The following is a 27,000-nucleotide window of genomic DNA, read 5'->3' as shown; positions in this document are numbered from 1 at the left end:
GCATGTACCCTGGCATTACTGCTACATTTGAACCAAGGATATCTGTATTGTAATAATTATCTTATATTACAAATAAACTACAAAACTATGCTGTGCTTCCATCACAGAGCACACTGCAGGGTCAGTCTGGTCTAATTGTATCTCTTCTAATCCAAGAAAAAGAGGCCGTAGAGGTTTCCGGAAGCCAGACGGTCTTGTTTCTCGTCCAAGGAGTTCATGCAGTAATAGAGCCAGGTCTTTCCTTTTTCTCAATTCCTCCACTGCTAATCTTTCCCCTGTCCTCCTCAGAAGAGAGATGAAAAGAGTTCCCTAAGGTCTGGTTCTCACCTGGTAGAAGATGTGAAAGCTTCTTTCTCCAGGGTTCCTCGTGACCACGCGAGATTTTTCCAACAGGAAGTTGGAGATTTTCCCGCCATCTGGTTCACCGCCGGAGCTGAACTGAATCTCGAAGTATTTGCCCTGCCAGAAGAAACGTGCGGTGTTAAACAGTGTTTAAACACACATATCCTCAAAACACCTGCAGCCCATTGTCTCGTGTACTCAGACCTAAAGAAAAAAAAAAGCCACAGTCATGCAGAGCAAGGGTGTGATGAGATTCCCAGCAGCACTGAGGCTCGTGAACTCAGTGAAACGCTATTCATTCTCTAACCCCTTCCTCAACGTGGCTAATCCACATCGATTCTCAACGTGTCACATCTGATTCATTCCCCTCTATGCAAAACTAAACCAAACCCAGGAGAACAAAAAGTAATACTCACATCAGTGAGTCTCAGAGATGGCCTGAAACTAAATGATGAGTTTCAGACGTGGCAAAAAAAAAATATTTTTTAATGAATATTATTTTGGATTAAAGTTTTACTGAAAGTAGCTATGCACAGTTTAGAGAGCCTGGGATGGATCTCACAGGCTTTGACTTAAGCTATTATTACAGTCATTTTACTCTTTGCTTCTATTCCAATACAAACAAGTCTCAAACAGCCAACACATACCTCTTTCCAATGACTAAAAGGAGCACAGAAATAGAATGATTCATGTCTACGGAGTTCACAATAGCTAGATGTAATTCCCCCCTATACACTGTAAAGTATACACATGCTCATATATCAGCCTGGCCTGTGAATGCCTAACCTGGATCCACTCTAACCCCTTTCTCTTCTCGGTTTCCAGCTGTTGACTTCACCTGGCCCCGTTTCCCACTCATAATGCAGACAGAAAGAGACAGGAGAGGGTAATAATAAGACTCCCTTGCTCTTGCTCTTTTTCTCCTTCTTTCTATTTTAATTGGAAGTTTCTTGTGTTTTCTTTTGTCCCCATAAAGCTCTGGAAGCCTCCCAGCTTAGATTCGGTAAACCACATGACTTTAGGAGCACTCTCTTTTACACATAAAGCCATGGCAGAAGGTAGAGTGCTTACGAATCGGCTCGAGTTGTTGTTCCTCAGCGTCTTGGCGTTTCCAAAGGCTTCCAGGAGAGGGTTGGACTGCAGAATGATGTCTTTGACATGCTGTGGAGAAAGAGAGAGTAGCAATGATGATGATGATGATGATGATGTACGTTGACAACCATATGCCTGCAACACAGTCTGCATGTCATGGGACACACACACACACACACACACACACACACACACACACACACACCAAGTCCTCTCGCTTGGATTGCATTATCTGCTCCAAACCATCTGCAGATCAGGAGCACATGCATTTTAAATCAGCGAGCCGATCAAGAAACGCATCTTTTATTATACGCAGAAATTCTATGGTAGCATTTCTGGCGAGCCTGTAAACGCAACTGCGGTCATTTGGGAATAAAACTTTTTTTGTGGAATTCAGAAGGCTAGCTGTATGGACAAACACTCCAGAATATCCAACAGATCAAAGATGGATATTTCAATCAATTACAGCACTGTTTTATTTGCATGTGTAATGGCATGCACAAATCATTTGCATAGGATAGAGACATCAGTAAGTGTTAAGAAAAGACCAAGGAATTATTTGTTTGTAAGGCAAGAACATTCTATTTAATATAGTGTATTATAGAAGAAGCCTTTATTTATCACATATACGTTACAGCACAGTGAAATTCTTTTCTTTGCATATCCCAGGTTGTTAGGAAGTTGGGGTCAGAGCACAGGGTCGGCCATGATACAGCGCCCCTGGAGCAGATATGGTTAAGGGCCTTGCTCAAGGGCCCAACAGTGGCAGCTTGGCAGTGCTGGGGCTTGAACCCTCGACCTTCTGGTCAGTAACCCAGAGCCTTAACCGTTGAGTCTCCACTGGGCATTCGAATATTACAATATTACACTCTACTTAACAATGTATTAGAATACTTTGATTAGATAATGCTTTATGGTGATGAGTAAACTATTACTATAATCCATTAACTGTAAATCAGAGAGAGAAGGGGAGAAATAGACAAAGAGAGAGAGAGAGAGAGAGAGAGAGAGAGAGAGAGAGAGAGAGAGAGACTCCCACTATAATGGTCAGGGTGTAGTGCATCATTGGGAGTCAAATAACAGGACAGAAAAGGGAGGACTCCATAAAACCATGACACATAAGGGAATGCATAAAGGCAGGAGCTCAGAATGAGCAGGAAGAAATAAAGGCATTAAGACACACACACACACACACACACACACACACACACACACACACACACACACCCCAAGCAGCACAATGCATCACAATTTAAACAAAACAGATTAGATCAGCAAAACCTGCAATGGTGACTTCATTAAATGTTGCAGAGTGGCATTATGCTAAGCTGTTTTTTTTTGCTCCTCCAAGCTTTTATGACTTCATCTGAGGAAATGAATTCGGTCAAATGTAAAAACTGTCTGCACTTTGAGCCAAATGCACACACTAATCAATTCCACCAAATATATGCAGCCATAAAAGGTGTAGCAGATAAACTTTACAGCGTCTTTTATCAAAAAGGGGAAGCTGAAAATTTCATTGGAAAATCCCAGTTAACTTTTTTTTTTTTTTTTTTTTTAAAGGAAGAGGTTTTTGGTGTCATATTCTATTAAAAACAAATGTTCCACCTTCCTCTGATTTTGCAGGTCGCTTTCAGTATAGACAGACATGCTGGACTCACCTGTACTCTAGGTCCTCCTCCTGACACTCTTGAGACGTAGCTCATAATGTATTTGGCTGCGACTGTCTTCCCGGCACCACTCTCACCACTATGAGACACAGAAAGCGCAGTCAAAACTGCAGTCCACACATAACGGGCTCAAAGAGTGCTGCGTCATCAGAAAACACAGAAAGCAAAATACATTCTCAGCTCCATCAGCAGAGCTGACCGCTGTTCCACAAATAAACACTTGACTATTTTCATTACCATGGATGCACTATTTTAGGGAGGCAGGAATAAGAACAGGGAACACAGTGAACTATCTTTGTTTGAGGTAAAAAAAAAAAAAAAAAAAAAACTCTGACAAACTCTGACCCAACAATTTAAGATACTTCTCAAATTCTTATAGATGGCACGGTAGTGGAGTGGGAAGCATTACAGCCTTACAGCTTCTGGATCTTTGTTACTTTCTGTGTGTTTCTCATGTTATTATCAGGAGAACCTCTGGGTTCTCAGTTTCCTTTAACCTCTCAAAAACATGCCAATAGGTGGACTGGCTACTCTAAATTTCTCACAGGTGTGAATGAATGCATGAATGAGTATGTAAGTATCTGTGTGCCATGCTGACTGGCGTCCCATTCCGGGTGTCTTCCCACTTTGTGTCCAGTGTTCATGGGACAGGCTCTGGATCCACTGTGACCCGGACCAGGATATAGCATTTACTTTACTTTAAATGAAATGAATGACTTGAAATGCTTAGTTATGAAAGCTAACATTTCCACACACAACAACAACAACAAAAAAAAAGAGACAATTTTCCTTCACAGGTCGGGGGACAGCCTGGACGGGGGTGCCAACCCATCGCAGGGTTGGATCGCACAAACATTTACACAATACAGACAATTTGGAAAAGCCTATCAGCCTACAATGCACGTCTTTGGACTTGGGGAGGAAACTAGAGTACCCAGAGGAAACCCTTGAAGCAAACTCCGTACGCACAGGGCGGATGCGGGATTCCAAGCTCCAACCCCGAGACAAACGTGCTAACCACTAAGCCACTGTGCCCCCTGTCGCCTATTAATATAATAGAAATTAAATATAGAGAAGTTACAAAGCAGGATTAAGGGAGATGGTTAAAGTGTGAATTTATAGACACTGGATACAAATTACTTTACAGATATTAACCGCACTTTCCTGAAATGAATATTTTAAAAATAAATATTTTATCTTGTACAGCATAGACCTTTTGTTTACTATGTTTGAGAGAAGTGTTTGTATATATGTTTATTTATAAATGATGTGTGAACAACATTCATCGTTATTATTAAACTTCGACTATTCCGACTTAATGAGGCGGAACAACTGAAATTTCCTAACAGCGATGAGTTCACAAGTTATTAGGCAATGTTGACATTTCACACTACGTCAGAACCCATGGAAATGTGGTCATTCAATTTAAATGGCATTTTTCCAACAGATCTGTGGGAAATTCATATTCTCACCAGCTCTACCTTACTCTCTTAATCTCACTGTGCCATTAGATTGTACGTATGTAACACTTGACAGATGCATGTTAGCTAGCTCATTTGTTTGCTTCCATCATTATATTTGTGCCTAGCCTAGTCTTCTCACATCTTTAACCACTCGATGACGAGCCCGTGATTGCACCATGAGATGTGTGTGATCCCTGTATTGATGCAATCTTCACTTACTGTATGAGGCTGCAAAACTGTGATGTCATCGTACCAGCAATCACAAAGCTTGCTGAATTAACCGAACAACTACTATAGCCTGACTTCCTACACACGGAAGACAGTTTCCTGTGAACATTACCCATTCTCTTCTTTCCATATGGCTAAAATAGCCTAGTTTCATACTTGCTTTGAGTCCTGCTTTGAGTTTGGCACAGCTTCACATCATTCAGAAGAGAAGAATCAGCTGTGATTTTATGTTTTCGGAAGATTTCGTAAGTAATCTTGTTTGTAGTACTTTTTAGAGCCGATGCAGCTGTGAGCCATTGGAGAAGGCCAGAGGAAACTGTCAGAGACCCATGACGTTACACGACAGTAACTCTATATACCTATTCTTCTCAGCTAATTTCATCCTGAGAAACCTTCTACTGTGTCTTGCAGTTAGGGCTTTCATGCACACCAGTTTTCATCTCACACACACACAAGCAAATGCACAAGCACAAGCACACAAACAATCTTAACTCATACATGTTAATACACAGCCACTGTCCACTTTATTAGGAACACCTGCATACTTGCTCATTCATGCAATTGTCCGGTCAGCCAATCGTGTGGCAGCAGCACAATGCATAAAATCATGCAGATACAGGTCAAGAGCTCAATTAATATACTCATCAAACAGTGTGATTCACTGTGGCATGGCAGTTCGTGTCAGATGGGCTAGTTTGGGTATTTCAGGAATTGCTGATCTCCTGGGATTTTCACACACAACGGTTTCTAGAGTTTACACATACACAACAAAAAACATCCAGTGCACGGCAGTTCTGCAGGGACAAACTGCTTGTTTTGTGTTGGTTCGAGCTCACAAGAACTCAAATAGAAGTAACAACCGTGGTAAGCAGAAAAGTATTTCAGAAAGCACACACATCAAAGCTTGAGATGGATGGGATACAACAGCAGAAGACCACAACAGGTTCCACCCTGTCAGCCTGTCAATCTGAGGCTTCAGTGGCCAGAGACTCAATTATAATGAGTCTTTATTGGTCACATACAGTAGAGCACAGTGAAACCGTATCCTTCGCATACCCCAGTGTGTCAGGAAGCTGGGGTCAGAGCCATGATACAGTGCCCCTGGAGCAGAGAGGGTTAAGGGCCTTGCTCAAGGGCCCAACAGTGGCATCTTGGCAGTGCTGGGGCTTGAACCTTCCGAGCAGTAACCCAGAGCCTTAACCGCTAAGCCACAACTGCCCCTGACTCAACACTCACTGACTCAAGACAGCTAAAGCTTGGGAAAACATCGCCTGGTTGCCACTGATTGGCTTATTGAATAATTGCATGAATGTGCAGGTGTTTCTAATAAAATGGATGTATATGTTTGTAATATGCCTCTCTGCGACTCCACTTCTGAGTGATGTTGGCTTTCCACTATGAAGGAAATGAGTAATGCCGATATTGGCACTTCACTCATTCCACACCAAGGGCTGGAGCTTCAATCTGGGTGCTATTTTTAATCCTTTTCTGTAGGAGTTACCCATTGTATATTGTAATTACACAGCTAAAGACATTTTTCTACATGGATTTATTCGCCAAATATGGACAAAGAGAAAAAGAAAAACACCAGCACCACCAGTACTTCCTGTGAACCTTGTCAGCTTCATTCAACACACTGTGATAAAACTCATTACCTCTCAGCCAAAACAGACACAGTACCACACTGCACAATGCCAGTGTTTACATTTTTTATTTTTATTTTAAACCAAACTGTATGTCCAGTCTGGCTTGTTGTGGACTGTCACATTATGGACTGATAATGAGGTGATGAGGTGTCACTGTCTCCCTGGGAATTACCTCTATTCTTTCTGTATCCTTACCTCTGTTCTAGTGAGGGACAATTTCCTCTCTAAATGGCTTCCTCCACTTGAAACAGATCCCCAGCTTCCGTAGCCATTGTGATGGTGAAACAATGGGAGTCTAATATATAGTTAGGTCACATGGTTATGTATGAACTACTTCAAAACAGAAAGCGGAAGAACCTGAGACCTGACCAAAAGCAAAGCAACTGACTCATATACAGTGCTGAAAAAAAAAAAGAACTTGATTGAAATCCTGACTGATTCTATTTTTGTGTGTATCTTATAATAAATAGTTTTAGATCTTCAAACGAAATACAACAATAAAACAAAGGCAACCTGAGTAAACACACAATAAGGTTTTTTTGGGTTTTTTTTATTGAACCAAAAAAGTTATCCAACAATTATCACCAATGTGAAAAACTAATTGCCCCCTAAAACTTTAAATCTGGTTGTGCCACCTTTAGCGGCAATAACTGCAACCAAATGCTTCCAATAACTGGAGATCAGTCTTTCACTTACTTCTAGCACTAGGATTTACTCCTATGCTTTGGATCATTGTCTTGCTGCATAATCCAGTTGCAACTTACGGACTGAAGACCGGACGTTCTCCTTTAAGATTTTCTGGTAGAGAGCAGAATTCATGTTTCCCTCAATTACTGCAAGTTGTCCAGGCCCTGAAGCAGCAAAGCATCCCCACACCATCACACTTCCACCACCATGCTTCACTGTAGGTATGATGTTCTTTTTATGGAATTCTGTGTTTGGTTTACGGCAGATGTAACAGGACCCCTGTCTTCCAAACAGTTCCATTTTTGATTCATCATTTTACAGAACATTCTCCCAAAAGCTTTGAGGATAAGCAAGGTGTGTTTTGTAAGTGATTTTCACCTGGATGCCATTTTTGCCCAGTGTCTTTCTGATAGTGGAGTCATGAACAGTGACCTTTATTGATGCAAGAGAGGCCTGTAGGTCCTCTGATGTTGTACTTGGCTCTTTTGTGACTTGCTGGATGAGTAGTTGCTGTGCTGTTGGAGGAATTTTGGAAGGTCGGCCACTTCTGAGAGGATTCACTACTGTGCTGAGTTTTTCCACTGTGCTTTTATAGAGTCCCAAGAAAAAGTTCTATTAAAGTGATGACGTGATTGAACAGGGTTTGCAGTAATCAGACCTGGTTGCGTCTAGTCCAGCTGAACCCCATTATGAATTATGAATTAGTAACTACGGTGGAAAATAGATTTTCACACAGGCCCAGTTGGTATTGGATAACTTTTTTGCTTCAATAAATAACATTATCGTTTAAAAAACTCTATTTTGTGTTTACTCAAGTTGCCTTTGTTTTATCCTAGATTTTTTAATTTCTGAAACAATTTAGTATGAGATATACACAAAAACAGAAGAAATCAAATACTTTTTTCACAGCACTGTAACTCGTGAGAATTGTGCTCACAGAAAGAGCAGTAACATGTTAGAAAAGAGTAGAAAATTCCAAAAGCCTGCAGAGTCGCACAAAAGACTGCACAATAAAAGGAAAGGAAATCTGAAAAAGACATGAACTAAGGTGCTGGGAGTTTGAAGTAAAACGGCTCATTTCATGATGAATCTTTAATAATAATAACAAGAGAACGGTAAAAGTGCTGTGCTGACCACACAATGCCTGAGCAGCAGTTTAATGCAGGGGCTTTGTTTGCTAATCTGACCAAGCAGAATTCCACTTCCAGTATATTTTGTGGCCAAACTGTGCGGTAACAGCCTGCTGGACAAACAAACGAGAGGAAAATGCTGAAGCGTGAGCCATTCGCCATGATGTAGGCAATACAGTCAGAAACCTGGCCTCAGCTGACCAGCAGACCACCAACACACACCACAAACCAGAACACAACTTCCCCCCATTCTTGTCCACATGCTCTCTCTCTGGCTATCTGAAAATTAGCGATGGAATATTGTACAGTTACCATATACCCATGGCTGGAAAGGGGAGGAAAGTGGGATGGATGAGACATGGGTGACTAAGTCCAGGGAGTGATTTTCAAGGGGGGACAGCATTCCAGTTCAAAGTGGCTAAATTTTTTTCCGGGAAATGAAGACGGTTTCTATCTTTTATCCACTCGAAAGCCAGTTCCGCACATAAATGCGAATTCTGCATATAAGCATAGCGGGGATATTCTGTGCGTGGTTGCACAATGCTGACTTTCGTGATTGATTAATACCTACAGGCTGCAGCCAATGGGAACGCTTCTCTATCAGCGCGTGTTCTCACAGGACCGACCAGACCACCTCAGTTTAGTTAACGGAGTCTTAATGGAGCTGAAAATCTTAACAGAAACAGTTACTTTAACTGATGCGATAGTAGAAACTTTGATATGGATCACAAGCTGCGTGCACCTACCTGAAATGATCCAGGTTTAATCTATTTTGAACATCTTAATTTCACCATCACAGCTTGCTGAGTATTATATCCACAGTTATGTTAGCATACATGTTTATTACAAATAGAAACCTGGTCAGTAGTTACATAGAGAGATATGTAATGTTTGTAAAGTGTTTTAGCTGTCATTTGGCAGGTTTCTTTTTTACTGTACCACTTTAATTTTTTATAGCACTGACAGAGGCTGTTACTCTTATTTTTATTGATAGTTAAAAAAGGCTAGAGAGAGAGAGAGAGAGAGAGAGAGAGTCTGGCAGGACTATATTAAAATACTTTTTGCCACCTGGTAAAGGAGTGAGAGGGCAGAGGGTTGTGATATAAAAGATAAGGATGAATGAACGGTGTTTGTTTTGTGCCACACATAATTCATGAATGTTGTTCATCAATCTTTCATGTGCCTGTCTTGATACTCAAGAAAGCATATCGTTTGGAGGAGACATTAAATAAGTCTAATGTTATTACATATTATAGAGATATTTATATGTATATGTTTATATTTATATTATATTTACACATATTTACAACCCCCGCAAAACAAAACAAAAAAACAACCAAACAACTCTCCAACAGTGTATCTCGGCCATTTCCACCACTGTATATACCCCAATCTTCTATCAGCTTTGCACTTGAAAAGACAGTTTAATTAAAGTATATAACACTGTAGCATTTGGGGAAACTGAAAGAATGTTTTGGGTTGGGACCATGGCACAGCGGGTAGCATATACAGCTTTTCCTTGAGACTAAATATAAGATGATTTTAGAAATATGCACTTTTGCACATCCCTGTTATACACACACACACATGTGTTGTATATAGCAGCAACAGCAGAGCCTGAGAGACCATTCCAGTTGAAATTCCTGTGCTGAGGAAGCAGGAAACATGAAAATTAAAAGCTGTTGCCTTTTGTAGTCTACCTACATGCTAAAGAAAATAGGCAAATATACAGCAAGAGCAACTTGAGATGACATTGATGATACCGAACCTTCTAGAAATTACATATCACTATATTGCAAAAGAAAGTGGTGTACAAATACACATACACACATACACACACACCCAGACACTGCTCTCAGTTGGTGTCAAAGGGGCTCAAGAGTGACTGAGTGTAGAAAGTGGTGTAAAAACACACACGCACGCACGCACACACCCCTACACACCCAGACACTGCTCTCAGTTGGTCTCAAAGGGACCAGCCATCGTCCAAATCACTTGTTAAAGTGGTTGAGCAAGTCGGGCCTGCTTTCCTCCCATCCATTAAGCAGAGGTCATTAATTGTCTACCGATATCCATCGACCTAAAATCCTGCCACGTGTGCATTAGGTAAAACTCATAATGGCCAACGCCTTTCCCAACAAAGACAACTCCCACGTGGCCGAAAAATGTGACTCAGTCTATTTGTTTGCCTACCTGATAATGACGCACTGGCTTTCACGGTCAATCATCATGTTTCTGTACATATTGTCTGCCAGTGCATAGATATGAGGAGGGTTTTCATACTGAGCCTAAATGAAAACAAAAAACAGGGAACAATTAGAGTAGTTAAAAAAAAATATAATAAATAACAAATGGACAACATAAACTCCCACAGGTTAAAATGTTTGCGCCGAGAGGCCACAGAGCCGAGCCAGGCTCTGTCAGTCAATGCTCAGGCAATGAGAGCGGACGCAAACATGCTGTTGTTCCGAGACGCTGCCAGGCGACTTCCTTATAAGACAGGTCTGAGCTGCATTCCCTTTACCTAAGAATGCAGTGGGTACAAGTATCTGGACCACACCTTATTTCTTAAAAGAAAGTTTCAATATAATACTTACTGCTCCTTGGTACATCTCCACCTCCTTGTCCCCAAAGTATGGCATTTGTTTAAAAGGGTTAACAGATATGAGCACAGGTCCAATGTATGTCTGTGTTTATAGGTCAAGGGTTAAGAGTCCATTAATAATACACATAATATACATAAGTATACATTGTATTACACCGAGGATCTCCCATTGCTTTAAAAAAAATAAATAGTAACCTTCGATTCATTCCGACACACCGTACATATCACAAGCATTCAATGCAAGTCTGAAGCTTTTGCTGAGCAAGCACAAATTATGTGCTCTTTCTACTTTCGAATAGACCAGCACTATTGTTTCAGCTATGTGATGTGCTTCTGTCCAGCTTCATACATTACAATGTGATTAATTAATTAATGTGATATTAGACACCACAGAAGCAAGTCTGTGTGAGATACTGAACAATTCAGTGTGGTTTGAGGACACTGTGTGATGATTTAGTCATGTTTGCCCAGCGCTACACTGCTAGGTATAAGCTTTCCTTTTCTTGTTAGGACAATTAGCCTTCTAGCTCCAAAATATGCCTCAGGTGATCGACTACATTCAAATTAAGGGGGGAACTGAGTAAACTCTTTTCTTTAGACTAATCAGTTGTTAAAACTGTAATGTACTAAAACTGGCAGACATAAAGTGACCTAAAAATGGATGATGATGATGACAGCTGAGTATTTGTCATATGGAACTTCAGAGGAACTTCTGCCTGATAGGTCAGGGGTTTGTAAAGGCAGTACTGTCTCCTCTGACTAGAGTGACTAGGCGGCTGCTGCTCATTGCAAATAAAGCAAGCATTGAGCTTGACTCACGCTGACCTCAGTCCCATATGCCTCTGACTACAACACAGCATCACTGTTACTATTTTCTGACCACAATTTCAGCACTTAGTTTGGGGTAAAACTTCCAATGGCCCAAATCAGCTAAGAACCCTTAATCCTAATAAGGCCAGAGAAGTTTATGACCTGTGAGATTTCAATGGGATCGTTCAGCATTTCTGGAAGGGGTAAAGAAGCAGGGGCTCCGTTATTATGAATGAAGACTTGAATGTTTCCACATACCCTGACTATATACATTACACAGCACAGATATATTCCAGGATTACTCGGCTTAGTTCTAAAGCATGAAACCCAACGAGACGTTCACAACTTCCCAGTAGAAGAGTTACATCTTAGATTTAAACAATGCTTGATGTTGAGAGAAAACAAAAGGGTTCATGAGAGTCTTAACATAGCTTTCCAATTGTTACAGACAATCAACAGACATGACAAGTCAGACATTCTGAATTGCAAAGAACATTGCACAAACTTCTTAACAGCCATACCTAATAACTGTTTTTGTGGATTGCTGGATCAGAGTGGCTTGGGCTGTAAATGTTTGGCTAAGCCTGAGTAGAGCCAGTCTAATCAAGATTTAATCTATGGTGTGGTGGAACAAATCCAAAAGCACAATTGAAGAAAATCCAGGAAATCATTCTTCATCCAGCTCTTTTTTATCAATAACTCCATAAATAATTGAGCCAAAGCCTGAGGAGATCTGTACAACATAACGCATCAATCAAGATCCTGCTAAAATATTACAGGAACCTTTCAACTGACATTTATTGCACGTCTGATGGCTCTCATATCCCTAGCTCGGCCCCCTGACTCATCTTACTGACCCACGTGAGGTTACAGTGATAAAGGATACAAAAATGTAATCATCCATATATCTCTTCTTGAGGTTTTCCACAATGGCGTCTTCGTTGATTTTGGTGAGTAACACCATGTCGTCCACACCGCTCTGCTTGACATTGTGGCTCTGCCAGTGGTACCGGTAGTGTCCCCGGCTCCCCTGTTAAAACACACACACACACACATTTTATTTCAAATGAAAACACTCTTTTTTTCTCCCCACAGGATCTCAGATATTCTCTTATTATCGGCGAGAAAATGCACACAAATATTCATTTGCATACTTACAAAACACAGTACATTAGAAAACTGCTTTTCATATTGCCCGTGTGTAATGTCATCAGAGAACAACTAACCTATTCTCGGTAATGTATTCTGTATATCTAATGTTTTGTGTATGGTTGGTGTCAGGAAATTTTCATTGTTCCTGCATGTAAAACAGCATAGCACTGTAAAAGGACGATGTGTAACCTCGTCACAGGTCAAATCAGCAAAAGCGCGTTGTTTCCCATCTATGTTTTCCCAACTATGACTTCACACCTAAAGCCAGGACCTGAATACAAGCTTGTCACTGCACAGCTGGCTTTAGTGCACTCCCTTCATCAGCAAACCTATTCCAAGCCTTGCGAAAGCACAGACATTGCTTACGCTCGGTGAACTGACCGCGTCCGATTTACTGACCAATACGTTTGGAATACAGTCTGTTTTCTCTCAACACAGCAGATGATGGCTTTGTTTTTTCTGAGCTCATGAAAAGTGCAGCGTCATGCAAATCTTCCACAGCCACTGCAAATACTGCTTTTGATGCCTGTGTTCCTCAGAACTCAGGTCCCTCCTCTTCCTCTCTCTCTCTCTCTATCTGTTTCTCTCCTTTGATTTTGCAGTGTACACAGTGGGATATCATTCATCACGGTCGTTCATCATGGGCAATGAGCCAGTGTCGACTGAGGCCATGGCACAGCATGATCAACTTTACTCCTGAGATATTTAGACATAAAAAGCATCAATCACGAATTGCACACAGGCCAGAGAACATGCACAGAAAACATCAGATTCAATGTCATTTTAATGTCAAGTTTAACCATAGTTTCCTGATTCAGCGTGATCTTGATGGCTTGCTATGTCTGTTCCTCTCCTTTATTATTTTTCCAGATCTCTGGGATGCTGTTAAATTCTTATATTACTTAAATTCGTACATTACGTTACAATCTGAAACAATACACAGAGGAGTAGGACACGTGATGAAAAAGTAGAGGGGATTCAAAGTTATTCCTAATGCAAATGAGCTTAGATGAACTCTTCAGGAGTAAATAAACCGACACGGGTAAATTACAGGAAAGTAAAGGAGTGCAAAAAAAACACTTTATGAGGACACCATTATTAGAGCTACAGACTGGGGTGGCAGCATTTTGTTTTCACCAGCTAAATAAAACACCGCTCTCCTTTTACAAACTCCATCTTGCATAGACTACAACAAGGAATGGGTTTTTTTTGGATACTATTTTCACCTTGGTCTTACAATTTTGTTCCACAGTAAACATCCCAGGTCAAACAATTTTCCACCTGGTGCTCATTAACGGGTTTTACAGCAGACATCACGTCACATCACAGGAAGATACCTCTCATTGGTTAACCGGTAGTAGGTGTCATTTTGGAGTGATGGGAGCTCATTAGGACCTGGAGGAGGATGAAGTATAAACAAAAGGGAGCTAGGAAGCCTATGATTAAGCAAAAAAAAAACAAAAACAAAAACAAAACAAAATGAAAAACCTAACTTAACAAACAACTTAAATACAGGTCCAGGTCTACGATCATTTCACACCATCCAGATTTTAATCTCAGCCTTCAGAAGAGAAACTGGAGAAATGAATCTCAGAACATCTAACACCATTTCTGTCTGGTCTGCTCCCTTTTTTTTGGTCTGGATTTCTTTGCTTTTCACAAAAGCAGTGGAATGTGAATTCAGCTGTGCCATAAAAAATAAAAAAAATCTCTCTGAAGCCCAAATGCTCTTTAGGACCATTCTTTTCCCACCACGTGTTCCTGATAGAACTGAAGCCAAACCAGCAGCTCATGCAGCTCGGTATAAGAAGTGTATCAGCTGCTCCTTTGTAGTCCTAGTATTATAATAAACATACATGAAACAGAATTATAACCAGAACTATAACCTTAGTTATTATTTTTTTATTATTAGTTTTAACAACAGCTGAGATTGTTCATGAAATTAACATCAGTTAGTACATTTCTTATCTTTAAGTACCTTTGTACACTGCTTTTTATTTTACCTGCTCTTCTAACACTACAAGTTAAGTCGATGAGCCGAGGAGGATTGAAAAACACTACAGTGCTGTACCAAATGGAACAGTTGAGGCATTGCAGTCGGCATGTGTGCATATCTGCAAGGTATACACAGACACTGTAGTGTCCAATTCTTCATTTCATCCATCCATTTTCTGCACCGCTTATCCTACACAAGGTCATGGGGTGCCTGGAGGCTATCCCCAGAGACTCGGGGCACGAGGCAGGTGACACCCTGGATGTGTTGGGGTGGGGGGGTGGGAAGAGATACTATAGGCACACACTATGGACAATTTGGAAATGCCAATCAGTCAACAATGCATGTGTTTGGACTGGAGGGAGGAGACCACCGGAGTACCCGGAGGAAAACGCGGAGGAAAACCCCAAAGCACGGGGAGAATGCAAACTCTGCGTACGCAGGGCGAACCCCCAACCCTGGCGGTACGAGAAACACCGTATCCTTAATTTCAGAGTACAAAAACTCACTTAAAAAGAACACTTTGTGCATCCTTAATGTGTAATATTGTTTGGAGATGCTTGCACTTGTCCTAACCCAAAGCTCCTTTCAATAGGACCAATCATAGCAGACATGGATGATGAAAACAAGTTCTGGGTTTACAATTGATTCCCCCTTTAACCTGATTTATGTGTGTACCCCTGTGTTCACACTAGCATGTGCCAAACAACAAGAGACCGTTCATTTTTTATGTACGTACACAACACGGAGATGCAATGCAACAACGCCGGCCAAGCAACACGTGCCATTTGAACTGAGATTTTCTACATTCTATGCAAATTAGAATATGATGTAGTAAAGCAACAACTCCAAACAACTAGTTTGAATAATTCCTCACAGCAATCCTATGGCTCAAATGGACCTACCGCTTCTAGCTTCCCCACTCACATCTTTAGTTCCTACCTGCAACTGTTCCCATTCATTGCAGACTCACATAAAAGTGAGAGAAAAGCCTATAAGCGTGGTTTCATCTTATCTTCCTCTGACCTGTTGGTATATGCGTATAGAAACTTTATGTAGAAAAATGAAGCTTGGATGGAAGTAGCAGAGATGCCCTTGGAGTGTATGTAGCTAGTACAGTTTGCTTGTTTTGCTCATCTTCCAGAGAAGTCTAGTCCCACTGATTAGTGCATTATTGAATTTGACGGCAGAAGCTATATATACATAGCTACTACTACAGTGCACACCCACAAGCGACACCAGTAGTGGCCTCTACACAAAGAGTATTTCTTTTTTAAATACTAAACACCGTGCATGAAATATACTACGGCGTTTATATATGCTGTGGCTTTTTAAGGACGTCATTTAAAACTGTTCCCCATCCAGACTGGAGCGTTAGAGAACAAGGAGAACAAAGTTTATCTTTAAAATCCGAGGACACATAGTCATTTTACGGAGACAGATTTGTTCCCACTGTGCTTATTTAGGAATGATAATGTTCTGTTGGGAAAGGGAGAGGTTGAAAAGCGGAAACACAAGAGGCAAAAGTTCAGAATATTTCTGTGGTTCACCCAGGATCGGTAAGCGCTCCTTTTAGAACGTGATAATGAGTCCACCTGTTATGTGTCATGTCATACACATCCCATGGTGGCGCGATCCGAAAACCGACCCTTAACTATGAACCGACATTCAGCACAGCACAATTTAATGTGAAGACTGGCTTCCATAAAAAGTAGGCGGCATACTACACTTAAAATCAGGCTGTTTTTTTTTTGTTTTTTTTTTTAAAGAACGCAATTGCAGACTACTACTTTCCGCCTTCAAAACACAGCGCTAAATGGAGGCCTGCAGAACGAGTGAGACGAAGCTGTACTGGGTGGCCTTGATTGTAAGTGGTTTGCTAAAGTTGGGGTGTGCGTAAGGAGTCTGTGATATAAGGATGACTACAACATCACCATCTCTTTGGGAGTAGCATGAACTTCACTGAGAGTCCATGAGCACGTTGTAAATACTGTCTAGCTTTGGCTTGCATGGTTCATTATGAATGGCATAAACCTTTCTACATTTAAACCTGTAAATGTACATCAGTTGCAGCCAAAAATAAGTAAACAGATCTTTTACCCTGAAAAACCGACGCAGTTTCTTTTTAAAGCCTTCAAGTGTGTGCATTCAAACCAATCAGCATATAAAAATCTGAGAACCTCAGAATCTCAGCAGGAAAAAAAACCTGGAAAATCCCCCACTAAAGTCTGTTTTACTAGTAAAAAGGAATGGGGTAAATATTTGCGACATATTTTCCCCATAAAAGTGCTGGAAGAGACTATTACCCCAAAAATGTAATCCAGCAGAGGTTGAAGGATTCCTGCAACACCAGATCCAGATCCATACAGTCTGGCAATTCCCAAATGCAAATTCCATGGCCTTATATGGCGCGCGTGGAGCGAAGTCAGGCCGGGCACAGGAAATGGCTGGGTCTGATTCAATATCACAGTCAGGCGGCACTTTTTCCCCCTCCCCTTAAACTTCACTCCACTTCCCAGACATCTGGTTTTCACACCACCGGCTGTTTTTATAAAGCTTCTGAGAATTGGAAATACTGAGACAGGACAGGTTATTCCCTCTCTGTATTGACATTTTATACTGAAAGGGAAGACTGATTCAGAAACTGCAGTCACTCTGAACACACAAGCATATACAGTATGTGCATGACATTTCATCTGTACATAATAAGTTAAAGTGCACCTAATATGGTTTTTAAACGTGCCTAATTTTGCTTTAAGAGTTTTCATACGATAGGTTTACATGCATCCAAGGTCAAAACGCACTTTAATTTGATCATAATTTAAATTGCAGCATCACCTTTTTTCCCCAGTGTCACAAACGACTCGTTCAAGGATCCGTTCACTCTAAACTCCTCCTTTCAGGGAGCCTACTCTGCTCTGATTGGTCAGATGTCCCAGTCTGTTGTGATTGGTCTACTGCGTACAGCGGGTGTCGGAAAAGGAAACGCCCACTACCGTATCTAAATTTCAGCTCAGTAATAATGTCGTCGGTTTTATCTTAACAAAGAGGCCAGGCCCGATAATGATGCATCGGAAGAACCACCATCGCATGCACGACGAGAACAGGACGTTTCTCAGTGGTAGGTTTATAGTTTATAGGTTTGTAGTTTGACAATAACGCGAGTTAGCCGGTTAGCAGAGGCTAACATCTAACAGGCTAACAGCTGTGCACTGGCTACAACACGTATACAACACAAAACTACGCATTTGGAACACTCGGTAGAAATATATACATAAATAATGACTCATACTTACAGGTTGTGATACAGATTTGCAAGATGGTCCAAATAAAGTGGGTACAGCCCTGTCTTTAATGAATAATCGTTTCTCAAATCCCGCATTGAACTGCTGTGGTATCGGTTTAATATGAATTCTAACCACTGACGCTTTACATCCTCATGCTTTGGGAGTCCATGTAAAGAGGTTTTACTTTTGCAGCGTTGAAAACAAAGTCTTCTAGACACGAACCAAACTCTTCCAGGACGCAACCTCAGATGTAGTGTTTGAGGGCGGGTTAAAGTACACGTTATTTGCGAGCAGCAAATAAGAAGAAGACGAGAGGCGGGGTTTTTTTTTTTGTTATAAACCTACGTAGGTCTTACTACAGGAAGTAAGTCTGGAATCACTAACGACTCATTTCAGCTGTTCAGATTCAGTTCTTTATTTTGGGTGTCAATAACTCCGTTTGTGGTGCACTGATTTTTGAAACTTGGCAGACTTTTTACATTCACATGCAGCTCTGTAACACGCTACATGAAAAGTAATATCTGAAAAAGCATAAGAGGTGTTATTTATATTGTGGAAGGTCAGTTACCCATCCAGTTTAAAGCTTAATCCTAAACACTAAGCCACTGTTTAATGCCATGAGCACTTCAGCTGATCCTCAGCAGATTAGGAGGAGAAACAGAAAACCAATTATTGACTGGACCCTTTGATTTTCATGTGGGTAAAGCATGGGTGGATGATGTGGAAGGGGAGAAGGCGGATCTATGATCTGTGATTCAAAATGGACAGGATGAGCACATATTTACAGAATATGGACCATTAGGCCAAGGGTCAATACCAGGGGTCCATACCATCTATCCATTTTCCATACCGCTTATCCTACACAGGGTCTCGGGGGAACCTGGAGCCTGTCCCTGGAAACCCGAGGCACAAGGCGGGGTACACAGTGGACTGGGCCCATCGCAGGGCGCAATCACACCCACGTTCACACATCCATTCACACACTACAGACAATCTGGCAATGCCAATCAGCCTACAACGCATGTCTTGGGACTGGTGGAGGAAACCAGGGTACCTGGAGGAAACCCCCGGAGCATGGGGAGAACTGCACGCAAGGCAGAGGTGGGATTTGAACCCCCAACACCAGGGGTCTGTGAGGAAGACGTGCTAACCACTAAGCCACCGTGCCCCACCCCCAATCAAGTATCAACCAATTAAAATTCAGCTTTTACCAATTCCAATAAACCAGTATTCAACTAAAATTTGATAAGGTCTTTGCTTCCAAAAGACCAAATAAGGAACTTGCATGACTGAATATGACCTAGTACCTTTTACTGCACCATAAACCATTAGTGATTAGTTCATGGCTATAGATAAGACTGCAGTGATTATGTGGCACTTCACGTTATGACTTTTAGCTAACGCCAGGAATCTGAACAGATGAGGTGTCTGTTTTGATCATGAAGAGGAGAATAAGTGCATACTACTCTGTCCAATCGTCTCTGTTGTCACTTGAAATGCTTTCAGGAAAATCATTTAAACGCATGTGATTGGCTGCAACAGAGGATCTGCTACAGAAGCTGTGATGGTTTTGAAAGCTGGAGTTGCTGAATTACAGCCAGGTTTTTTTTTTTTCATACATCAATTGGTTCTGCTGCAGTATATTTCGAGTTCTCAGTTCGGTCTGCTGAAATCCTTTACTGGGTATACATACCGACCACTCTCTGCTAGTTGATGATCACACATGTTCCAATTCATTTTGAGATTTTTATCCACCTGTAGTACTGTGAGATTTATGCAAGTGGCACTTATAAAATGGCTTTCTGGAGGGACAGAAATGATTTTGAGTGTTTGCAAACTATGGGATATTCATTAACCCCAGTGTATAAACTTGGCAGACCACATGGACTTAAGTGCTCCTGGAACATGACTTACAAACAGCTCCAAGTTGGCACAAGTGCAAACTCTTAGTCCTGAGTACTATCAGCTCCTGTGTACAGAATAAAGGGGATAATAACTTTATTCCAATGCCAGGGAGAAGGTGCCAAGCTCACTCACTTGGACTTGGTGTGGTGTCTCTCCCTGAGAATGTTACAAAGGGAAACAGAACATTTCTCACATTGAAACCAGGAAGATGTGAAATGAAAACATTCACATTTGACTAATATATACCCTAGTAACAAAACATCCACTTCCTAAACACCTGACAGCATAAAGTCGTCCGTGAACTGAAGGTTTAAAATGATACTTTATCTGCCATCATGATGTTGATATAGTTATTCTATTATACTACACAAAGTAATAACTATTAAATATTTACAATTTTAAGTTCGCAAATACAAGTTCGCCTCACACCTCCAGGGTCGGGGGTTCGATTCCCACCGTGGCCCTGTGTGTGTGTCAAGTTTGCATGTTCTCTCCGTGGTGCGGGGGTTTCCTCCGGGTACTCCGGTTTCCTCCTCCAGTCCAAAGACATGCATGGTAGGCTGATTGGCGTTTCCAAAGTGCCCGTAGTGTAATAATGGGTGTGGGTATGTGTATGTGATTGTGCCCTGCGATGGATTGGCACCCTGTCCAGTGTGTAACCCGCCTTGTGCCTGATCCTGATGCTCCCTGGGATAGGCACAAGGTTATCTGAAAAGGATAAGCGGTATAGAAGATTGATGGATGGAATCAAATTCTAAAATAAATAAATAAATAAATAAAAATACATTTAAAAAAAGGCCAGTGGTTGTGTATGACGTAATACTTCACCAGTTATGGTGATAAGGTTACTGGAGCTCATAAGTGTTGAGAGAGCCTGAAGCCTAAGGGTGGAGTGGGACCTAGGTCTCCAGAGACAATGCCAGCGCAACATAAGCCAAGATGGGCGTGACCCATAAATGTCTGGCTACTGCTTCAAAACTCATTTCCAACATTTTTAAATTTAGCCCAGTTTTTTTTGGTTCTGCTTTACCCCTTCAGCTGTGGAAATGAAACAAATGGAATCTAATAGGGAAGTGAACTTGATGAGCAAATGTGAGCACCGTTTTAGCACTTTTCCAGACAGCTGAATGCAGCTGAATCATTTTTACATCTATTTCTACGACTTCCTGTCACACAATGGTTCCTGTTTGCTAGCCTGAAGTTTTCAAGTCTCTCTGTTTTTGGCAAAAGTGCACAAGAATCACATGTTTGTGCGCCCCAGATCAAATCGATTTCAATGGAATAGAATGTCTGGTCGGAGAATGCTCCGTACAAAATTAAGTGTGACTAGTGTCGCATCATGACCAGCCTCTGTAATCTAATAGTTCTAAACATTGGAGAACAACTACCGGTTTCTTTATGCAAACGTAACTCAGTGCCTATTAAATTCATATTGCTGATTAGGACATGAATTTTTTTTTTTTTCTTCCTATGTGGACTACGGAACAATAAACCCACCTATAAATAACCACCCATTTACATGATCAGTCCAGAAGCGGGACCAAAGGGAAGATATTTTGCAATGCTCTCTGGGTGGGACAGATTTACATTTATGGCATTTAGCAGTCACCCTTATCCAGAACAACTTACATTTATCTCATTTATACATCTGAGCAGTGAGGGTTAAGGGCCTTGCTTAAAGACCCAACATTGGCAGCTTGGCGGTGCTGGGGTTTGACCTTCTGATCAGTAGTCCAACTTCTCAACCACTGAGCTACCACTGATGGTATACTCTCTTGCGAATGTCAATCACAGTGAAACTGGCCATTCCTCAGAGTCTGTGAGCTCATGTATGCAAAAGATGGTGTATAGATAGTGCTTTACTTCTGGTGTTTTATGTTGCCTTGTTATGCAGCAGTTCAAAAAGACACGGTTGGTTGGCTTCAAGCGTATCAGAGAAAGCACGTTACGCTGCGTTCAACTCAAGGTTGCAACTTCTCCACGTCCAACCGGAGAAAACATCTCCTCAACTCATCAACTTGGGGTCGTCTTCTCAACTACAGTACGAGTTTCTTACCTGTTTACGGAGTGACGTAAAGTCGACATGGCGGCGCACAGCAGTATAAATAAACAAAAGGAACCCGTCTTTCCTTTAAATGAGTTATGCTGTGTATACAATCAGTCCACACAGGATTTCACGGAGTTTTTTTGTGATTCTTGCAGCCAAAAATGCTTGAGTTTTTGTGGCTTTTTTGTAGAAAACTATATGAATTGGCGAAATTGCAATCACTCAAAATTGTCGGTGTTTCGTAGTGATGTAGTTGCTAAATGCAACCTTGTAGCTGTACTCATGTTCGACGCATATGAATCGATGGGCTTTGATTGAATAAACGTTGTGATGATGTCACATGACATGTCTTGGCCCAAATCTGAGGAAAATCTGCGGCAATTCTGAATACTGCGAAGGTTGCTTGATTTTGCATTCATTTCTGTGATCGAAAAATTGCGAAATCCTGGAGGGACTGATACAAGTATTTGCTTTAGATCAGTCAACATACAGACATATCCCCTTGTTAAATCTAAAACATCATCTACACAATTCGCTGTTTGAGAAGGAAAATATGAATTATTCATCACAGTTAGCTGGCTAGCTTGTTGCTAACAAAAGAAGAACATGAATTCATCCGTGCTTTTTTTTAAAAAATTTTTTTTTTTTACACTTCGCAAGTTGAATGTGCCGCCAAGGTGGAAAAGGACGTCCTTCCAACCTGCAAATTATGACTTACAAGGCAAGTCGAACGCAGCATTAGCCTTCACCTTTCCCTACGGTTAGCTGTCGTATGACAGAGGAGAACTGGCTGGTGAGTGGGAATTGGGGAGAAAAATGGAAAAAAAAAGTTTATACTTGTGTGCATAATGGAGGTGTAGTTCCTAAGAGCAGAGTCAATTGCTCATATAATATAAGCACTTGGTGTTAAGTAGCTCAAACGGCTGCTTGAGCAACTCCAGACCAGTAGGAGTCAAAGCTTGTGGTCTCCGCTAATTGTCCCCCTTTAAAAAAAAAAAAACACATGAACACAGGACTTTCCCAGATCAAAGTTAAACTTAAAGTGTAAAAAAAAAAAAAAAAAAAAAAAACTAAAAAATACACTAGCAAGTAAGTCTATGTGTGTAAGCATGTCTGGAGCAGCATTTGAGGTATTTAAGCGTAGAACAAATAAAACTGATTCAACAAAAACAAAACATGGCTGAAACAAAGGAACAGGTCTGCTGTTGTTACTCCAGTAACATTTTCACAGCTTTTACAGCCTTGATGAGTATGAGAGGTATACTCAGACACAAAGTGGAGAGAGGATGAGCCTGGATAGGGTGAGAAAGAGAGAGAGAGAGAGAGAGAGAGAGACTAGCCATGGACAGGATGATGATGAGCAAACATAGCTGAAGAACCATACACACTTGTGTAAGTGGATGTTCGGCCCAGTACAGAAGAAGAATAAACAAACTGATATGTACTGTAGTGTGATAAACTAAAGAATCATTTTCTTTTCCTGCCATAGCCAAATAAACAGCTTCTAAAGGAACGAGCATTTGCTTTGAGGATCTGTTTATGGCTCATAAAGGAGCAAGCATGTGTCCTGCAAAAGACCCGCCTTACAGCAAGCCTTCATCTACCACGCATTAATAGCCATCGCCTCATAAAAAAACAAAAACACCAAACTGTCTAAACAAATTTTCGACACATTCATAAACACACAACAACGTCAGGACCATTTTACTAGCCCACATGAGAGGCTTTTAACGAGGCTGTAAATCAAAGGCAGGCATGTGTGGGAACTTGATTAAACTAAATGACGCGTCTTGCCTTCCCCTCAGCTGTCTGTTTTCAGCCTGGGTCTGCCAGGAGCTCGAGTCACAATGCCTTCCATCACACACACCAGTCTAACAATGGCCAGTGCATATCTGAAAACAGAAACGCCCTGTGCGTTAGAACAGGAATGGAAGGGCCAGTTGGACTGGTCCGCCTAGGTGATGCTAGGAGGTAGGTGAACTTGAATGCTGATGTGGGGCTATTTACGGTATCTCTGATAACTGCTGAGGATGAGGCTTTGACGAGGATATGCTGAGTTCTGAACTCTACTGCGTGGAAAAAGGAGGAATGCTGTGTAGGGGCTGGCTGGAGGAGCTCGCTGTGGCCTGGACTGCCCTGTGTGTGTGTGTGTGTGTGTGTGCGTATTTCTGACGATTAAGGGAAAAGTAAACAGGTTGCACTTAGGAATGTTGCCGGTTTAAGGCCATTACTCACAGCCAACGGGAACTAGGTGCTGGCAAAGTCTGAAGAACGCTGCAACTACCCTCTGAGAACTCCCTTTTACAAAGCCTCTCAGTCCGCCTGCTTAGACATGGGCATGCACGGCATATTTGATAGTTCTTCCTCGTCCACACCCGAATCAACTCCTAATTATTAAAGTCTTTATAAGTACGAATCAAGTGCGCTGGAGCAGTGAAAACACATAACTACCCGATACAGCATTGGGATTGGGAAACGTTGGATTTTACAGAGATACAACTACTTCCTGGAATCACAAAACTGCATGTGGAAAACAGTCCGAGGTTGAGCAAATGCATATATTTACAAGTCACGGATGCATCCACATATTAGACCTCACAGAAAACGGAGTAGAATGAAAAAGAGCAAATTGTGCTGAACTAGAAAGGCAGAAAGAGATCAGGAAGATAAGATGAGGTCTTCGCCATGTGCAGTTATTTCCCTCATCACTTTCTGACTCAAGATCTTAATCTAGATCCTCCATCATCGGTGAAATGTGACCTCTACAGTGTAATCACACTGAACCTTTCTGCTGCATTGCCGCTGGGATTGCTGACAAGTAGGGAAAATGCAGCACTGTGAAAATTACTCAAGCTTTTCCGTCATTGTCTGCTGATACACACGATGTTGTAAGAGCCATGGATGACAAAGAATCGTTTTCCTGGCTATAAGAAGATACATCACAGTCAATGCATTCATACGTGTATGTCTGGCTATTGCAGGAAGCTCTAAATCGGCTCCAATTTTTCACATAGCCCTATGATCAGACTTCCTAAGGGAAGTGATGCAGGATGACTATTGCTGTGACTCACAATGAGCTATGGCTTGGTGATTAGGACACATTAAGGAACTACGCAAATGTTGAACAAATTCACCAACAAAAAACACCAATCTCAGGGGCCACAAGATCACTCAGCTTAAGATTACATTACACGGCAACAGATCATCCATCCATCCATCCATCTTCTATACCGCTTAGTCCTTTTCAGGGTCACGGGGGAACCTTGTGCCTATCCCAGGGAGCATCGGGCACAAGGCGGGGTACACCCTGGACAGAGTGCCAGTCCATCGCAGGGCACAATCACATACACACTCACACACCCATTCATACACTACGGACACTTTAAACACGCCAATCAGCCTACCATGCACGTCTTTGGACTGGAGGAGGAAACCGGAGTACCCGGAGGAAACCCCCGCAGCACGGGGAGAACATGCAAACTCCGCACACACATGGTCCTGGCGGGACTCGAACCCCAGACCCTGGAGGTGTGAAGCGAACTTGTATTTGCGAACTTAAAATTGTAAATATTTAATAGTTAAGTTGAACATTTTCAGGTAAAAATGTGACCTTTAACATTTTTGGAAAGCTGCTTCTTCTGCTTGAGTAGCATGACTCAGCAGATGCAAATCCAGGCCTGATGTGCTGTTGCGATTGAGGTCAGGACGTGAAATGTACAAAAACAGCAGTTTTATCTCTTTGTGTAGAAATGAACAGAATAAGGATACGTTCTCTAACACACACACACACACACACACACACACACACACACACACACACACACACACACAGCCTGGATTCTCCCGCGAGACATAACCACAATATTTTCCTTCTTAGTGCTAACAAGGAACAATGATCATTACGCTGTTGGTGTTCTGAGGTTAAAGACACATCAGCAAGAGCTGATTTTATTTTTAGTTTGAGGAAGGTCAGAAGTACTAAGGTTAGGTTCAATTTGATTATATTAACAACACACAGTATAATATCATATATTGTTTCATCACTAACCAGAATTTATGTGAAATATATTAATAACTGTCATTATAATTCATATACTGCATATATTCTCCCACATATGGACCGAGGCAATAATCTGTATATTATGTAAGGAATAAAACTTGGCAAAGCATGCTGTTATAGGGAAAAATAAAAATAAAAATCAACAACAGGGTGGTGTGATGCAAAGCAAACTTACTGCTACCACCACGAAGTTGATTACTTTCCTATAATGGCGTGTTTTATTCCTCTTATACCGTGTTGTCTATTTAAATAATTAAAGCGTGTCACATGATACTTATCATGATCAGATTATTCTTATAGTTAATATTGTGGAATGTCCAAGAAGCTAGTTCCTGTTATCAGTTCCTGTTCTCTCTTCACCATTTATACTTTGTGGCGTAAGACGTTTTTTAAACTGTTGATGGCTAGTCTGAGATTATGTGGCTCATCCCCATGTGGGGAAGTCCCTGTGAATTAGCTGTTACTTTAGAAACAAGAATTAATATAAACGTGATTTGAATTACAGATGTCAGAGCTGCCGTCAGAGAAAATGAATCAACAATTTCTGACCAATCGGAATTGAGAACAGCACTATGTTGTAATGTGGTATAATATAATATAAGGGACGGTTAGCCGCTTGATTTCTTTAATAAAAGTTATCCTTTAAGAAACGACGTTTGCGATTTCAAATCTGATCAAGATATTTGGGTGATATTTTCAAAAGTTTTACATTTTTATGGTAATTCGAAGCCATTGTTTCCCCACAAACAAGCCAGCCTGGTTTTTCCACAACCACTGTAGAAAACATTAAAGATTTTCTACCAGATGACAACCAAAACAACACAACTCTCAAAGCAAACAAGGACTATTTCTGTACATAGGTGAGGGATCTATGTAGATTTCC

The 27,000-nt window shown here is 41.3% G+C and overlaps 1 protein-coding gene across 2 annotated transcripts in view; it reads right to left on the bottom strand.

Annotated features, from left to right (window-relative positions):
* The window catches only part of myo1ea (myosin IEa), a 62,772-nt gene that overhangs the window by 30,519 nt on the left and 5,253 nt on the right, over positions 1–27,000 (bottom strand). For both annotated transcript variants that reach the window (XM_047151647.2, XM_047151648.2), the window contains exons 2-7: positions 12,560–12,703; positions 10,856–10,945; positions 10,452–10,546; positions 3,096–3,183; positions 1,414–1,503; positions 328–459 (exon numbers count right to left, since the gene is read on the bottom strand). In XM_047151647.2, coding sequence (XP_047007603.1) covers positions 328–459; positions 1,414–1,503; positions 3,096–3,183; positions 10,452–10,546; positions 10,856–10,945; positions 12,560–12,703 — 639 coding nt within the window. The remainder of the gene's footprint in view (positions 1–327; positions 460–1,413; positions 1,504–3,095; positions 3,184–10,451; positions 10,547–10,855; positions 10,946–12,559; positions 12,704–27,000) is intronic.

This window comes from Ictalurus punctatus, chromosome 27 (assembly GCF_001660625.3).
Source record: "Ictalurus punctatus breed USDA103 chromosome 27, Coco_2.0, whole genome shotgun sequence".
Classification (NCBI taxonomy): Eukaryota; Metazoa; Chordata; class Actinopteri; order Siluriformes; family Ictaluridae; genus Ictalurus; species Ictalurus punctatus.
This window is presented reverse-complemented; position numbering and strand designations above follow the sequence as displayed.